The sequence below is a fragment of the Myripristis murdjan genome, chromosome 4 (genome assembly GCF_902150065.1).
Source record: "Myripristis murdjan chromosome 4, fMyrMur1.1, whole genome shotgun sequence".
NCBI classification, from domain to species: Eukaryota; Metazoa; Chordata; class Actinopteri; order Holocentriformes; family Holocentridae; genus Myripristis; species Myripristis murdjan.
Genome location: NC_043983.1, coordinates 35,073,899 through 35,092,185, shown reverse-complemented (window position 1 = coordinate 35,092,185; position 18,287 = coordinate 35,073,899). Strand labels below are relative to the sequence as shown.

Below are 18,287 nucleotides of genomic sequence, written 5' to 3'. Positions count from 1 at the left end.
TATTTAGGTCGTCAGCAAAGAAACATAAAGTACCTGACACATAAACTTTGGGAACAACTTTAATTATAATAATTTTGTGGAGGTTTAAACTGCTGGGGTCAAACTGACCCCAAACATAAAAGATGTTCGTAAATTTGAACATATCAGGAGGGTTAATTGATCCATCTTGATTATTGATGCATCTCATTTATTGGTGCAGCTCGATTTTTTTCCATCAACACAAACAACTTGGTGTGTTTGACTCCCTGTTATTAATTTAGGACCAAAGGGAGCAGCAGGTATAGAGTTCAAACGCCTCCTACAAGAAGAACAATCTGTTAAGCTGCATTTTGACATTTGTGCAACGTTCTGTGCGAACTGAAGACTTCTGTCAAGCTGTTAAAATCCAAACTGCACAGACAGACAGTCCAGGCTTCATCCTGGGGAACAGGGTGGAGTTAAATCCTCACCCTAACCTCCTAACTCCACCCAGGTGTCGCTCTGCACTGAAACGAACAGCGGAGAGTCGTCAGCCGATGGAAACACCTGCGGGGTGGTGTTCATACATTTTACTAAAACTAAAATTAAACTGCTCTTCAACTCGAGTCTCACGGAGCGCAGCAGCCACTGGGCCAATCGCTTTTTTCTCTTCTGTCGTTACTTGATGAATGCGTCTCGAACGTTAACTTGTCCTTAACGTGTTGTCCTGCTTAGTGACCCACAGCCCAACACTCTTTTTTTTGTTAAATTGGCAAAGCCCATTCAGTCTCCCCCAGTCCAAGTCAGCGGGCCACAACTGTTGGATGCTTTTAGCCATGAACATCGCTCTTAAGTGTTATTAGGGTTCAGTAAGTGTCAATGGACATTTTCAGATGTGGGACGGGTGAAAAAGTTAAATCTTCTGTTTCCTGCATCATCTCAGCCAATTAAAATCATGGATGGACTCTGGGTCTGCCACACCCTCCTTACTCTGACATCAGTGTGATTAAATGAACAGACCAAGTAAATATTAATAAATGTTAGTAATTAGTAATACAGTGGTCCCTCGCTATAACGCGGTTCACCTTTCGCGGCCTCGCGGTTTCGCGGATTTTTTTTGGTGCAATTTTGCATGCTTTTTTTTTTTTTTTTTACAGTGCATTGTGTTCTGCGTCCTGATTGGCTAAGGGACTGTAGATCATTGTCAATCAGTCTCCTCCGTGCCGTGTCTCCTGTACAGTACAGAATGTGTTCATTCTATAATACTGGACTTATTTTTCTACGAAGGTTTGAACTTTGAGAGTTTAAACAAGAGAGAAAAGTGAGAAAATGTTAATGCCTGTCTGAGAAAAGTGTATAAAGTGTGTAGTGAGGGGTTTTACAGCCTTAAAACATCTAGAAGAATTGTAAAAAATAAAGCTGACTACTTTGCGGATTTCGCCTATTGCGGGTTATTTTTAGAACGTAACCCCCGCGATAAACGAGGGACCACTGTATAGGTAAATATTTATGCTGTTTCAGGCTCGTACCTCCTCTGGGGTCGATGATCTCCACCGTGGCCGAGGTCCTCTGGCCCAGGACGGCGTTCTTTGGGTTCCTCAGGATCACGGTGAAGGTCTCGTGGTTTTCCTCCAGTCCATCGTCCGTCAGGTAAATGTTCCAGGTTTTCATGTTGACGCCTGACACAGACAGAGAGGACGTTGTTATGTATTCATGGATAGGAGGGAAGTAAAAACTACAGAAGAACAGCAAAGAGGAGAGTCGGGTCACTTTCACAGCGAACAGTGGGCTTGAATAATCCAGATTAACACCTTTGATGTGTTGTTACTTTATGCGTTCGGGTTGTTTCCACGCGGCTCAGATTAAAAAAAGGGGGTGAACTAAAGTGACGTGCTGCTTATTATTGGTCAGAGAAGAAAGTGCGTAAAGACAAAAGGATCTTTTATGTCTGAACATATTAGCCATCTGTATTTTAACAGCAATTAAAAACTTATTCATTCAACATCGCTGTTACCTAACTGTCGCTTGTGTTTAATCTGTTCTGTTGTTTTACGTGTTCTATTGTTTTTTTTTTTTGTGTGTGTGTGTTCCTTTGTTTCTACCTATTTTACTGTTTCTATATCTTACTTTGTTTAGCTCCATCTTTTCTGTATCTTACTGACATTTGTGTGTTTTGCTGCCTCTATTTTGGTTTGTTTTTTTTGTTTTTTTTCCAGCTGATTGCTTGTTTTTATCGTGCAGTTTTGGCACGTGTTTTAAATTTCCTGTTTTTATTTCACTCTTCTCAAGCTTGACTCTGCTTTGAGAAACTGGCGGCACCGGAGTTCGGCTGGGGCGTTGTCACCGCACCGAGGCCGTAAACACACCGAGGCTCCATTACCCACGGCAGCTGGGAAAGTGACATTAAAGTCCAGTGGAGAGACTGGGAGGCAGACCTGGGTCGAACTGGATGAGGCCGGCTGTGCTGTGGGTGAAGTCCCGGCCGGGTTTGGCTGATCCTTCCTCCACCTACAGCAGCACATCAGGAATACTACAAGCTTATACAGGTGCACATTTTACATATTTCTATATTGATTGCATTAATATTTTTATAGGATTAATGCACATATATATATAATAATGCACATATATTTGACAACTAGGAAACCTGCACAAATAGGACTAATGCATTTAGTTTTACATTATACAAATGCTTTTTTTTTTTTTTTTTTACAAATTTCTAATGCACGTATTTTTATATTTATTATTTCTTTTCTATTTTGTACTTTAATTTATGCTTACAATATATTCCTCTCTTGAGAATTTGAGCAACTGCAACTGACACAATTTCCCTTCAGGATCAATAAAGTGTTTCTGATTCTGATTTTGATAACAAAAATAATAATAGCATTCATCATCATCATCTTTACTCACACAGCAAGGTGCTTCATAGACATGCAATACAGAAAACAACAGCTGGAAAGGAGAAATCATGCAAGTCAAATTATGAAAAGGCCTTTTTTTCACATTTGGCGTTTTCAGCTCCAAAGGTAGAAAAAAATTTTTTTTTGTTCAATATTCAGCAGCAAATGTTTGTGATCTTTTTGAATTTGAAAACAAAAATTCTGTGGGTTTGAATAAATAAATGAGTGAATCATTTATTTACGTTGTGCAGCTGATTTTTTTTATGTTCTTTTTATGTTTTCATGTGTTTGTTTTTTGTTTCATTTTTAGGTGAGCTGCCAAAACAGATTTCATTCAGTCCTGCTGATGTGGCAGTGAGGCTGAGGGCTGAGACGGGACCTGGATGGCGACGTAGGCGGGGTCGACGCTCGTCCCGCTGCGTTGGATCTGGATCTGGAGCGTTCCTGCCGTCTCACAGGCTCGGTAGCAGCTCGCCGACAGCTCAACACGAGACCACGCCAACTCCAACCTGCATACACACACACACACACACACACACAGAGTCTGAGTCCTTCATAGACTCTACAGACTCTACAGTCCTGCTGCATTTCATCCATCAAGCTGAGATCTCATCCTCTTGATTGGCTAAACTCTGGTAACAGGGAAGTTACACAGCAAAAAAATGTCCATGTGGTGTAGTGTGTGTGTGTGTGTGTGTGTGTGTGTGTGTGTGTGTGTGTGTGTGTTGTGTAGCTCCCTCGGTGTGATGTCCACATGGTGGTGAAATCTCCTCATTAGCTGCTCTGTGCTCCCCTGAGCTGCTGATCCACAGCACTGTGTTTGTATATTCCACCATCAGCTGGAAGTGGGATTATTGCAAATATTGCAATAGGAGCCACAGCAACTGGGCCACCAGGGGGCGGCACCACGTAAAGTTACAGAGCGGGGTCGCCGAGCGCCGAGGCTCATAGGGCCCTATCTTGTGCCACCCGCTACCCGCTGCCACTACCCGCTACCCGTGAATTGCGCATTTAGCAGCTTCCGCTATCCCTAAATGGTATCTTGCGCCCACGCTACCCACTATACATTATGTTACTCTGTGATTTGCGCCTGGACATGTGTCCGTGGGCGTGTTTTATGTGCTTTCCCTACAATTGCTATCTTGCGCAAACACTTTAGGGAAAGCGGATAGCAGGTGTATGTAATAATTGATGCATTTCCTTTTTTTGGCCAGTTGTTGGTATTTGGCTGGTAATTGTGGAGAGATTTTTGTAAATCCACTTGGTTTGATTAATGAAGAGTATTGTTGGACATAGCAGTTTCATTTCATAATTACTGGACAATTACTTGCTGACAGGACGTCTCATTACTTTGAACACACTGATGGATTATTTTGACTGATTTCAACACACGTATAGTTGACCTTTGTATTGGGAGATACTGGGACCTTCGTGTGCCTCATTATTTAAATTATATTTCCATTATACATAGTCAGTGTGTTGTTATGTGTGTGTGTGTGTGTGTGTGTGTGGTTTTTTTTTTTTTTTTTTGTCTTTTTGTCTACGTCTGACTTTAGCAGTCAGATGTTTGCTTTGTTCCAATTCAGGGGCTAAAGCGATACAGTTGTTTCGTTTTTCGTTTGGAGCGTTTGTGTTCACAGGGCAGCCGTCTGTAGCGGTTCAAAGCTGTAAACAAATGCCATGTGCGAAAAAACTGTTCTCTCATTGGTCAGAAATTCCCCCGAAAGAAGAAGTTTCCTCTTCCGTTCTTACCCCGGAAAAAACAAAAACCATGGAGCATCTTCAGCGTGTGGCTGGTTTGTTTCTGTGTGTTTCTGTGGTTAATGTACCCAGTGGAGGTTCTGCCCATGTTGCCGCCCGAGGCCAAATTACTGCCTTGCGCCCTTTTGTGTTACTACTCCTACCTACTTTTTATATGGACAAAATCTTGTTTGAATAAAAAGCCACCGGCCACGGCACCGGTCGGCATCAGGTGGGCCGGCCGCGGCACCAGCCGGTACCGCACCCACCTGGTCAGGTCTGCCGGATCTGACAGGTGAGCGCCGCTGATGATTTATTTATTTTTTCTTTTTTTTTTTTTTGACCCGAAAAAACGCCCGCTTCGCCCATGCCTAAAACCGCTACTGAATGTACCGGTGTTCTGTAACGGAGGAAAACATCCCGTTCTACCGGGAATCAAGGCTGCGCAGGGAAAATAATATCATGCTGCATCTACTGAGAAGAAGACGGGCCGCGACAAGGAATCGCTGACGAAGATGGGCTCTGACGCTGAACCACAGTTCTGAGTGAGTTGTGTCGGTTGCTGTGTCGATTCTGTTCTCACTGCAAACGAACCGCTCCAGGGCTCGAATGGAATCGAGCCGAGACCACCTCTTCTAGGCGATCTCGGCCCGCTTGTTTTTTCAATCGCTGTGTTCACATATGTCCAAGCGTACTGATCTTTAGGGGGAAACGCTCCCTGTTTCGGAACAACTGCCCCAAACTGGACAGGTCTGAAAGCACCCTGAGGCATGTTGTGTGTTTTTGTTGCCGTGGTTTGTAGCAGGAAAAGCAGAGAGAGCACAGTTTCATCAGCTATTGAACTCAACATTGTTTTGACAGTTGACAATTTTATTGATCACTATGGGTGCTTTCAGACCTGTCCCGTTTGGAGCAGTTGTTCCGAAACAGGGAGCGTTTCCCCCTAAAGATCGGTTCGTTTGGACATATGTGAACACAGCGATCGTGCTCGGATGCGGGACAAAACAAGCGAGCCGAGATCGCCTAGAAGAGGTGGTCTCGGCTCGCTTCCATTCGAGCCCTGGAGCGGTTCGTTTGCAGTGAGAACAGAATCGACACAGCAACCGACACAACTCACTCAGAACTGTGGTTCAGCGTCAGAGCCCATCTTCGTCGGCGACTCCTTGTCGCGGCCCGTCTTCTTCTCAGTAGATGCAGTATGATATTATTTTCCCTGCGCAGTCTGGATTCCCGGTAGAACGGGATGTTTTCCTCCGTTACAGAACACCGGTACATTCAGTAGCAGTTTTAGGCACGGGCGAAGCGGCATTTTTTCATGTCATGTGGGGGGTGGCACAAACGCAAAAAAAGAAAAAAAAAATCATCAGCGCCGCTCACCTGTCAGATCTGGCAGACCTGACCAGGTGGGCGCGGTACCGGCTGGTGCCGCGGCCGGCCCGCCTGATGCCGACCGGTGCCGTGGCCGGTGGCTTTTTATTCAAACAAGATTTTGTCCATATAAAAAGTAGGTAGGAGTAGTAACACAAAAGGGCGCAAGGCAGTAATTTGGCCTCGGGCAGCAACATGGGCAGAACCGCCACTGGGTACATTAACCACAGAAACACACAGAAACAAACTAGCCACACACGCTGAAGATGCTCCATGGTTTTTGTTTTTTCCGGGGTAAGAACGGAAGAGGAAACTTCTTCTTTCGGGGGAATTTCTGACCAATGAGAGAACAGCTGGTTCGCGCATGGCATTTGTTTACAGCTTTGACCCGCTACAGACGGCTGCCCTGTGAACACAAACGCCCCAAACGAAAAACGAAACAACTGGATCGCTTTAGCCCCTGAATCGGAACAAAGCAAACGGGCCACAGGTCTGAAAGCACCCTAAGAAAGCAATGACTTGGAATGAAGTTGATTTGATGTTTTAACAAAAGTAGCTCTGATGTAGCTGAGCTACATTTAGTCATGTTATTGTAGCTCAGCTCGCTGCATTTCTCTGGTGGGAGCTTCAGTGGAGTGAAGCTTCATGTCATGTACAGTCACAGTAACAGTGTACAGCTCAGCTCACTGCATTTTCCAAGCAGCTTGTCCAACACTGGGTATATATGTGACATGGTGGCACTTTAGGAAAACAAATATTTTTTCTAACTCTGAAGCTTTTTCTGAGGCAGTTTTAGGAGGAAGTTGGAGCTGAAGGGGTTAAAGGAGTGTTGCAGCATGAATGAGTTTCACTTCCATAAGTCTCTCTATATCACTCTAGACTTTTTTTTTTTTTTTTGACCATCTTTCTTACAAAATATTTCCATGTTTCCTGTTATCTTGCAGAGTAAACACTGTGCAGTAAACCAGATCTACATTTTTCAGACTGGATCTGTTGGATCTGTTGTGTTGACGGAGTCGTCACTTACAGGATGGCCATAATATAACTGGAGATCATATTAGCTATTGGTTGAAGATGAAAATGAGATGGAACAGTTTAATTATTTTTGTCCTAAACTTCACTTCATGTTGTGAATAAGAGCTAAACACACACTGCCTCTTTAAGAGCGCTCCTCTTCCTGGAGTGAATCAGCAGCTGAACCCCTCCCACCTCTTCCTGACCTCATCGGAGCACAACTCTTATCTGTTGGTAGAAAGTGAAACTAGCAGACGTTTCACTGAGACTGAGAGGGGAAATGGCTCAGCGAGGAATTCAGCCGGACTCGGCAAAGTTTTGCTGTTCCATCTGTCTGGATCTGCTGAAGGATCCGGTGACTATTCCCTGTGGACACAGCTACTGCATGAGCTGTATTAAAGACTGCTGGGATGGAGAGGAGCACAAGGAAATCTACAGCTGCCCGCAGTGCAGACAGACCTTCACACCGAGGCCTGTCCTGGTGAAAAGCACCATAATAGTAGAGTTACTAGAGGAAGTGAAGAAGATGGGACTCCAAGCTGCTCCTCCTGATCTCTGCTATGCTGGACCTGGAGATGTGGCCTGTGATGTCTGCTCTGGGAGGAAACTGAAAGCCCTCAAGTCCTGTCTGACGTGTCCGGCCTCTTACTGTGAGCAGCACCTCCAGCCTCACTACGATGCAGCTCCATTAAAGAAACACAAGCTGGTGGAAGCCACCGTGAAGCTTCAGGAGAACATCTGCTCTCGTCACGATGAGGTGATGAAGATTTTCTGCCGCACTGATCAGCAGTGTATCTGTTATCTCTGTGCCATGGATGAACATGAAGGCCACCGCAAAGTCTCAGCTGCAGCAGAAAGGAGCGAGAGGCAGGAAGAGCTCGGGCTGAGTCGGCAAAAAATCCAGCAGAGAATCCAGGACACAGAGAAAGACGTGAAGGTGCTTCAGCAGGAGGTGGAGGCCATCAGTCGCTCTGCTGATAAAGCAGTGGAGGACAGTGAGGAGATCTTCACTGAGCTGATCCGTCTGCTTGAGAAAAGAAGGTCTGATGTGAAGCAGCAGATCAGATCCCAGCAGGAAGAGGAAGTGAGTCGGGCTGAAGAAGTTCAGGAGAAGCTGAAGCAGGAGATCGCTGAGCTGAGGAGGAAAGACGCTGAGCTGGAGCAGCTCTCACACACACAGGATCACATCCATTTTCTACAGAATTACCCCTCGCTCTCATGTCTCAGTGAATCTACACACTCACCCAGCATCAACATCCGTCCTCTGAGCTACTTTGAGGATGTGACTGCAGCTGTGTCCGAGCTGAGAGACAAACTACAGGAGCTTCTTAGTGAGGAATGGTCCAAGATCTCACTGACAGTGACTGGAGTGGATGTTCTACTGCCACACAAGACCAGAGCTGAGCTCTTACAATATTCATGTCACATCACACTGGATCCAAACACAGCAAACACACAGCTGTCATTATCTGAGGAGAACAGAAAAGCAACACGAATGGCAGAAGAACAGTCATATCCCAGTCACCCAGACAGATTTACTGGAAGGCCTCAGGTCCTGAGCAGAGAGAGTCTGACTGGACGTTGTTACTGGGAGGTGGAGCGGAAGGGGACAGTTGATATAGCAGTCTCATATCAGGATATCAGCAGAACAGGGAGAGGGGATGAATGTAGATTTGGATACAATGACAAATCTTGGTTATTGGATTGTTACAACACATACTGTTATCTTAGACACAACAATATCAAAACTAAAATCCCGCTCCCTGTGTCCTCCAGAGTGGGAGTGTACCTGGATCACACAGCAGGTGTTCTGTCCTTCTACAGCGTCTCTGAAACCCTGACTCTCCTCCACAGAGTCCAGACCACGTTCACTCAGCCTCTCCATGCTGGACTGCGGCTTTGCAATATCGGAGACACTGCAGAGTTTTGTGAGCTCAAGTAGACAGGAGGGACTAAAGCACTTCTGTCGTCTGTTTCTATAACATCTGTGTTGGTAAGAGCTTGTTTCTGTTGTGTTTCTGCACTGCACTGGCCACAGATCATCTGTCACTCAAACCGTGAGGGCGGGGCTATGACTCTCTTTCTAGGTCTCAGTGTGACAACATCAGCTGAAATACAACAGATGTGTCTTTTTTTTCTTTTTTACTCAAGAACTCCACATATATCAAATATTTTGTTGCATTTTTATTTTGCTGTTAAAAGCTCATTGCTGTGGTTTCAGTCCTGCACTTCCCAGACGTCCCTGTGGCACATTGTGTTCTTGGTCTGTTCAGCCGTGGTGGATAAGGGTTGAACTCCATCAGTCGACAGTAGAGAGAAGCCAAATGAACTGCACTTCACAGGGCAATGTAAAAAATATCACTGATTAAACTGTTGAAGAGGCTCTTTATGATTCTTAACTTCACTCAATATTTCCTGTAACATGTTTTTGCTCTTCCTGTTTTGCTGCTTAACGGAGTCAGAAGTGTGTTTGCACTCGTCCTTCTTTGTAGCTGAACAGCTGTTTGTTGATTTGGTTTCCAGGACTTTGTAACTATGATTTTTTTAATGCACTGCAAATGAAATGATTCTTCTTCTTCTTGTCAGTGGGAAATGATTCATGTGTTCCTCCACAGTGTTGACATGCTGGTTTAACAGGTCGAGTGTGAGAATCATGTGACTGCTGAGATAGAAACCTGTTATGAGATTTTAGTGATTAGGTGTGTCAACCAAGGGAATGTTTATGAAAATGAATTAAAAATATTTCCAAGAATCAACAGTGTTTCTTCTGTTCTCGTTCCAGAAAGTCTATCAACCAGCTGAAGAGAATCTGATAATAACAGGACAGCATGTCTTGACTGGTTTAGCTGCTAAAACACAAAGAGGTGCTGTAATGCCCTCCATGAACAGTAGAAAAGACAAAGTGACAGGAGGGAGAAATCCCTGCATTCAAAAGTCATTTTTGCCATTTTTCTGTGTCTGGGATGAAATGAAAGCAGCTTTGATCGACACTTTGAGCTCAGAACTGAACTGCCTTTTCTTCACCTGGGATTGTGGACGCCATTCCCATTTTTCATCTGTTATGAAAACAGAATTTTGGGGGATTTCTTGAAATTTAAGGGCCACTTTTAAATTCAGTGGCAGGATGGCAGCATGGGGGGCGCCAGGGAGTCATTTCTCCTAGGGCACCAGCGTGACTAGAGCCAGCCCTGCTTTTGTGGATATATTTCATCTTCATATGAGAAAAAAATCACAGTAGAGTAGATTAGCAGGATGGAGACACACTCAGGACTTTGATTTAATAACTTAAAATGAGTTGGGGTTTTTTTGCAGTGTATTTTTTTTTTTTTGCGTAGTTTTACAGTAACTTGAGTTTGTGAAGGCCAATGTGTGTTTTTTGGAAATTCTGTGAGCCGACATTTTCTGTTGGTTATCCTTAAATTTTAAAATTTCCATTGCCAAGAAATTTTCAAAAGTACAAAAGACTCGATATTAAATTCCAGGCAAAGTGAAGAGGCATTTAAATACGTTAAAGTCTCCACTGAAACCATGGAAGATAATGATGATAATACGAATCTGTGTGTATTTGTAATCTGACTGAAGTGTTTTATAATCAGCTCAGGTTTAATCAGTCAAACTGCATCAGAGTCAGACCAGATCCCAGTTTGACAACATTCACGGCCTCAGGTGTTTCACCGCGGTGAGGGCAGGTGGATCTGGGGGCCTTACACTTCAGGCAGCATGGTGTTTCCTGCCGGGTCGGTGAGGCGGAACTGGAAGCTGTCGCCCGTCACCTCCACGTCCGCCGGGACCACGTACGTGACGGCCCGCTGGTCCACGTCCCGCTGGGTGAAACGACCCTTGATGTAGCCTCCTGGTGGGACGGGGAGACAGAGCTCAGATTACACGGGATGGACAGACTGCCAATCTCAGAATAATCTCAGAATTTTCAATTTTTTTTCTCATGAATTTGTGAGTTTTTACGAGAAAATTTTCCACTTTCATCTAATTTAATTTAATTTTAATTTTAATGTTTATTTGACAGGGGCAATACATACAACATTGCCAGAAAAAAGAGAAAATGTGATGCATATAAGACGTCTAGCTTCAGCTAATTTGCAGTCTGTGTCCCTGGTCAGGCTTTTAGAATACAATGAGATATACTGAATACAAATTTAAAAAAATTAAATGATACAAATGCAGTGAATAATACAATAGATAAATAAACACAGTTGCAGTTGTCAATTAAAGATAAAAACATGAATTGAATTTAACATTAAACATTAGGAAAGTGCAGTTTTATCAGAGTTTTTTTCTTGGAATATTTTGCAGACAGACAGGATGTTGTGGCGTGACGGTTGGGCGGGGGCCGACCTGTCATGGCGTTCTCCAGGTAGCCGAAGTGCGGCGGCCGGGTGACGGTGAACTCCAGCTCCGGCGTGGGGCTGTCGGGGTCGGAGGCCTGCAGGTGTTTGGAGGTGATGAAGATGACGTAGCGTCCGGCCTCCAGCTGCGTCACCGTGCTGGGCGTCCGCCTGGTGGCCAGGCCCGGCGGCATCCGGTCCACCCGATCCACCTGAACGCAGCACAGCGAGGAGAGAGCGAACCCTGTTAAAGTCTTTTGGTTATGATTTGACACAAATAAATAATACAGAAATATATACATACAGAAATACACAAATAAAATATAACTGAAACTGAATAAGGAGGCAACATGATATGAGACGATGGGCTAATTTAAAGATCCCAGCAGGGAAACCAGTCAGAAACTGAAAAGACAAAATGTGAAAATGCTGAAACACTAATTCATGTCTTTTGATTATTATAAAGTTTTATTCTCTGGCCGTCCGTCCATTAGTATCTGCAGTGTTCAGTTAGAGCCGAGGCTGTGGCAGTCCTTCACGTCTGGCTGAGGGGAAATGGTATTTTTGAGTCAAAAAGTCAAAGGTCACCTGCTGCTGGTAGAAACTCAGACTGATGCCACTTTACCTACCAAGTTGCAAAATGATTTAACTGTCAAATCATGTTTGTTAAGCAATTTTTTAAAAATTTTACTCTATTTTTTTTTTCAAATGGTTTGTTTCAGGTTTTATCTATAAAATGTATTAACTCTCTAGCTCTTATGAACAACAACAGTCTTAAAGGCACATCACAGTCACATCACAGCTTCTGCTGAAGCCAGTGAATTCTCCAAAATAATTCAGAAATGAAGATAATGGGCGCAGCATTTTTTTTAAATTGGATTTAAAAAAAACTGAAGGTCTGACAGAGCTTCTCTGAATACATTTTTGCACCCATCATATAATTTTTACATTCTGCTTTTTCTGTGTTTTGTCGTTTCTTTGCTCTTTTCTGTCTTGTCCCATGTAAAGCACATCACACCGCACTCTGATGTATGAAATAAAACTGGACTTCGCCACCTGAACATGTATTAAATGTATTATTATTAGTAGTAGTAGTAGTAGTATTGTTATTATTATTATTATTATTATTATTATTATTATTATTATTGGTAGTAGTAGTAGTAGTAGTAGTATCATTATTATTAGCAGCCGTAATAGCAACCATAGCATTAGTGTTTAATTTATTTACTTCTTTCATAATTCCTGGTGGAGGGGGACTGATTGATGTTTGATGCTGTTTTAAAACTTGTATTGTGTCTTTTTCAGTGGAGAAAAAAGGAAAATCTCAATAAATAAAATAACAAAAGAAAAGAAAAGAAAAGAAAGAGAGACCAAGTGCTCCAGTCAGAGGCGTCAGACAGCTCCCCCTGCTGGACGCCAGGTGGCAGTAAATCTGTGAACTTTTACTCCCTCAGTGCTTCTTGCAGCTCTGTGTCTGAAACACCTGGAGTCCCTGCTTTCACCAGGTGAGTCAAACTGAGGCTCATTCTCCTGTCGTTTTCTGTCACTCTGCAGGATGAACTGCACACACTGCTCTCTGTCTGACCAATCAGCTTTCAGCGTTTACAAACCAGAGCCTGAACCACAGAGAAACATCCGGTTTGGACCAGAATGGAGGAAGAAGAGGAGGAGGAGGAGGTGAAGAAGTGAGATGAAGGCTTTATGTCCAGACCCAAAAAGAAGGGCAGATTTTGGCCTCATTCTATTTTGTTCTTTTTTTCCAGCACAAATATATATTTGTATTTTTGCATCTCATTTGTACTGATAGTGTGTTTTGTTCACAAGTTTTTAAACAAGTTTGAAAAGTTCTGCAAGAATTGTTTGCTTTTGTAAGAGATGTAGGATGTGCTGCTGGTTTGGATGGAGGTTTTGTGGTTTAGAGTTTCACAGACGGAGCCAAACAACCAGAAAAAAAAAAAAAAAATTACCAGCCTTTAGAGAGACAGATGTGCAGTTCCATCTTTCTGCCACTGGAGGGCGCCCCAGCCTTGTGTTATCTGATGAGTCTGCTTCATAACGGCCTGTCAGACTGCTGGAGGTTTATTCAGTTTTTCTTTATAGTTATTATAGTTATATTATAAAGAATAGATTTTTATACTTAAGTTATAATGAATAAAATAAAGATAATATTTATATTTTACATTATTCAATTTATTTATTATTGTTCTTATATTTTTTAGGAGAGCGGTATTTTCAGTTCATATTTTTCAGTTTAGGTTCCTGTAGTTCTTTCTGTGGGTTCTGTGGTTCTGTGGTTAGTTTTGATTTCACTTGTGGCTCTGGCAGCTTTTTGAAGGTAAAATGACAGAGGTTCAGGTGCTCTGAAATTCAAATAGCATATCACAAATTCTTTTAAAAATGTATTTACAGTTTTTTTCCTCATTTAGAAATGTATTAATATGGATTAAAAAAAAATCCTCGCCAGACACATTTCACACATGAAAAAAAAAATCACTTTTTTTTTTAAATTTTATTTATCAGATTAGTTTAACGAGCAGACAGGACTGGTTCTGTTTTCGTTTTTTCACAAAATCTTGTTTTTATGAGTTTTAAGTTACAAGAACTTTTTTCAGCAGCACATAGGAATAGTTTTCTCTTCACTTTTTCTCTCTGTGATTTTGGCAACTTCAGCTGTTTGATCCCCAAAGTCCTCAACTGTGGATGTGTGTGTGTGTGTGTGTGTGTGTGTGTGTGTGTGTGTGTGTACATACACACAGTATGTACAAATCCCCCTCAGTACCAGACTCACCACCCAATCACAAACAGCCTCAGAGGCTCAGGACAGTCGGTCCAGCCAGCACGCTAACCGCCTGGCTGCCCGTGTGTGTGTGTGTGTGTGTGTGTGTGTGTGTGTGTGTGTGTGTGTGTGTGTGTGTGTGCGTCCTGAGGCCCAGAGCAGGTAGCATGCTATGGGCCAGGCTGAGCTCCTGCTGCTCTCTGCTTCAAATATTAAAATGTTGGCTCCAGTCATTTTCCTGCTCTGAGGCTCAGAGAGACTCGATTACAGCTCAGCAGGAAGGAGGTCAAAGGTCAGAGGTCACCGCGGCGTGGCGACAGAGCTGCTTTTGTTTTGTTGGGTCACACAGGTTTCAACAGGTCTCTCTTTGTCAACAAGCCCACATCCAAGCGGTCAGATCATTTTCTCCTGCTAAAGGGTGTCCAATATGTGATAAAAAATATGTGGTTTCACCTCTAGGGGGCGACGTAGAGCGCTAAACCTGGGCTAAAATCTCCTCTCTAATGTCATTTTACAGCCATGGATTTCACAGAATGGACTGATCAGTTTATAGCATTTAGCTCCGCTGACCACCACATATTCTGCTCTGTTTAGCAGGGGCTCAGTGCTGCCCCCGCTGGACAGACGGCTGTACTGCACTCTGTGTTTCGGTCCCTCAGACAGGGTTCAGATTTAAATCTCTGCAGGTTTTGCTCCAGGAACGCCCACAGTCTGGAGGGGTTGAGGTTTGGGTCAGAGTGAGGAGGGGCGGGGTTAGGGCTAGTGTCTCCTCACCAGGAGGGGGCAGCACTCTCAAAACAGTCAACCAAAAAGATAAAGAAACAAAGGCATGTCATCCCTTCATTTTTTTACTTTTGTGTAATATCAGAATCTGTTGCTCTGCCGTTGTCAACCTGAGGTGCAGCTGCTTCGGATAGAGTTCAGGGTTTAGGGTTCAGCGTTCAGGGTTTAAGGGTTTAGAGTTTAGGGTTCAGGGTTCAGGGTTTAAGGGTTTAGAGTTTAGGGTTCAGGGTTCAGGGTTCATTCTTTAGGGTTTATGGTTCAGGGTTCATGGTTTAAGGTTCAGAGGTTCACGGCTTGGAGTTTCGGATTCAGGGTTTAAGGTTCAGACATTCAGGTTTTAGAGTTAAAGGTTCAGGGCTTCAGGGTTTAGAGTTTAAGGGTCACGGTTTAGAGTTCAGGGTTGAGCGTTAAAGGTTTAGAGGTTCTGGGTTTAGAGTTTGAGGTTCTGGGTTTAGAGTTTAAGGTTCAGGGTTTAGAGTTTAAGGTTCAGGATTTACAGTTTAGGGTTCAGGGTTTAGAATTTATAATTCAGGGTTCAGGGTTTAGAGTTTATCATTCAGGGTTCAGGGTTTAAGGGTCAGGGTTTAGAGTTTAGGGTTCAGCGTTTCAGGTTCAGAGGTTCAAGGTTTAGAGTTTAAGGTTCAGGGTTTAGAGTTTAAGGTTCAGGATTTACAGTTTAGGGTTCAGGGTTCAGGGTTTACAGTTTATAATTCAGGGTTCAGGGTTTAGAGTTTATTATTCAGGGTTCAGGGTTTAAGGTTCAGGGTTTAGAGTTCAGGGTTCAGTGTTTAAGGTTCAGAGGTTCAGGGTTTAGGGTTTAAGGTTCAGGGTTTAGAGTTCAGGGTTCAGGGGTGTTTCACTCTAAAGTTACTTAAAAATGATTGCAAGCTTAAGTTTAACATTTGCTAATTAGCTGTGCTGTTGCTAATAAAGTAATATTAAATTTCAGTCCAAATGAAGAACCAAAAGGTTATTTTCACAATTCTTTGATTCGTTTTCTTGAAAACAGAAGGTTTCTGTTAGCCATGCATCAGTTCTCCTGATGGAGACAAAGGTTGTGTCCGAAATCACTCCCTAACCACTATATAGTGCACTATATAGTGGTTATGCCATTTTGTAGGGGTGTCTGAATGTTTAGTGATTATTAATGTTCACTATATAGTCCACTGGATGTATCCCACAATCCACCACGAAATGTAGTGAACATCCGATGGTCACTAACCAGGCAATATATCCCATCATGCATTGCGGAACGGTCGTGTCCGAAACGGTCCGCTGTTGAGTCACTGTATAGTCCACTACATTGAATTCCCTATATAGTGAGTAGGGAGGGGGGAGTGAGTGAGTGATTTCGGACACAGCCAAACTCTTCTGCTGTTGCCGTGACATCCCTTAACATTTACTGCTGTTGCCATGGCAACGTGAACCACCTGGAAATACTCCAATTTGCTGTGAACCAAAAGCCCTCGCCGGCTCTACCCGCTCCATGTCTGTGGGTTCAGGGTTCAGGGTTTAGAGCCTTACAGTAAACTACAAACTGCCGACTGGAAAAACACGAACGCCTCCAAGTCGCAGCAACAGGACATCAGCCTGTTCTGTTGTTCCAGCGGGACCTGAACGCAGCGCCGTGTAAACACAGGTTTCCTTCACAAACAAAACAGAACTCACCTGTGATGAACGGTGGAGGTACTTACCACGGGAAAGCAGGTAGAATAATATTACAACAGCCAGAACACCAAAATAAAATTATTAAGAAAACGCCAAATTAAAAAAGACTGGAAATAATAGTTTCCTCACTGCATATTATTGCATTTTCACAATAAAGCTCTCATTCTTGACACAAATATTTTGAATTTATATTTATTTTTGGGTGTATTTGATGCATAAAATATTTTAATGTATTTATGCTGCATGCGTGCGTGCGTGCGTGTGTGTGTGTGCAGCTCACCTGTATATTAAAGACAGCAGGCTCCTCCCTCAGTTGGCCGAACTCCAGGTATCCTCTGTTGTTTCCGTCCGTCGGCAGGAAGTAGAACCTGTCGATGTCGGCCGGGCTGCCCGGGTCGTGCCGGTAGGCCAGGCTCAGCTCGTCCACGTCCGTCTGGCTGAAGCTGAGCGGCGGCGGCAGCGGGGCTCCCCTCAGCAGCAGTCTGCCGTGGCGCGGCGGCTGCGTGATGGCGTAGGTCAGGTTGGCGGCGGCGGTGTCGGGGTCGGTGAGCTGCAGCTGCTCGGAGGTGATGGCCGCCGTGGTGCCGTCCTGCAGCCGCAGGCCAGCGTTGCGGCTCAGGGTGGGGGGGACGCGGTCGCCGTGCTCGATGGTGAAGTGCAGGGTGCCGCTGCGGGACGAGTCGCCGTTGGTGACGACAAAACTGAAACGAAGTAGAAGCCACTGTTTTATTAATGTTACAACAATAATTTGAGTATAATGATTTGTGTAATTTGTGTAATTTTACTGCAGTGACCCAATCTATATCCAGTTAAAAACACTGCCTGGTGTCTGGTGGCTCTTCCCTGCTGCACAGGAAGTGATGCGTTTAATGTCTCTACTTTGGTTAGAATAAAGAGAAAAAGAGATCAAACTCTATCTTTTATAAATAATAATAATAATAATAATAATAATAATAATAATGATAATAATAACAATACTGAGTCACTTAGTCACCTTTATTTTGTTATTATGATTTTTTTCCAGTTGCTGTGAGGTTTTGAAATTTTGGTCAAATCGATGTGGGCCATTTCCAAAAAGCAAAATCCTAATTTAAATATTTTTTATTAAAGATGTTCTGATGTACTTTGAGTGTCAGGCCTCAAACATCAACTTTACCGTCACGATTATATACATATATTCTAGTTTCTGTCCTTTTATGTCGTTCAGTTTATGCACATGTTGTATATATCATATATTATATATTTATGCACGTTTGTGTTGTTGAATGTGATATGAAAGTCGACATTGTGATCCTCTCAGTAAAAACAGAAAATGTTAAATAAACAGCAGAAGAAGAGCTGGGTGGTTAGCATGAGCAGCGGCAAATGCCGCAACTCAACAGAAAACCGAAACTTTAAACTCCATCCAAGCCCCGCCCACTCTGTTTGACTGACAGCTGCTCTCACCACAGAGACGAGAGGCTGGGAATAAAAACACAAACCTCCCTGATTTTCCACTTTAAAGTCATTGCACTTGTGGATTTTTTTTTTTTTTTAATTTATTTGTTGTTTCACATGAGAAATAAGAAAAATAAGCTTCTAAATACACGATAAGGTTATAAAATATTTATAATAATTTTAATTAATGCTGTTTCTCTCCCCGGAGTCACAGAGACACAAGCTTCAGTCTGCAGTCATAAATCACTCAAAAGAGCCTGTTTCCCATTTGGTGAGCCTTGCTGTGTGTTCACCAGC

General features: G+C 43.3%; 2 protein-coding genes across 2 annotated transcripts in view; one reads left to right on the top strand and one right to left on the bottom strand.

Annotated features, from left to right (window-relative positions):
* frem1b (Fras1 related extracellular matrix 1b) overlaps window positions 1-18,287 on the bottom strand; it is a 68,527-nt gene that overhangs the window by 5,801 nt on the left and 44,439 nt on the right. Inside the window, exons 24-29 of the mRNA XM_030048798.1 lie at window positions 16,834-17,254; window positions 11,337-11,538; window positions 10,692-10,836; window positions 3,241-3,370; window positions 2,394-2,466; window positions 1,488-1,637 (exon numbers count right to left, since the gene is read on the bottom strand). Coding sequence (XP_029904658.1) covers window positions 1,488-1,637; window positions 2,394-2,466; window positions 3,241-3,370; window positions 10,692-10,836; window positions 11,337-11,538; window positions 16,834-17,254 — 1,121 coding nt within the window. The remainder of the gene's footprint in view (window positions 1-1,487; window positions 1,638-2,393; window positions 2,467-3,240; window positions 3,371-10,691; window positions 10,837-11,336; window positions 11,539-16,833; window positions 17,255-18,287) is intronic.
* On the top strand, window positions 7,227-9,217 carry LOC115358346 (tripartite motif-containing protein 16-like). Its single transcript, XM_030050284.1, has one exon. It carries the CDS (start codon window positions 7,264-7,266, stop codon window positions 8,923-8,925), a length of 1,662 nt encoding a protein of 553 aa, XP_029906144.1. The 5' UTR covers window positions 7,227-7,263; the 3' UTR covers window positions 8,926-9,217.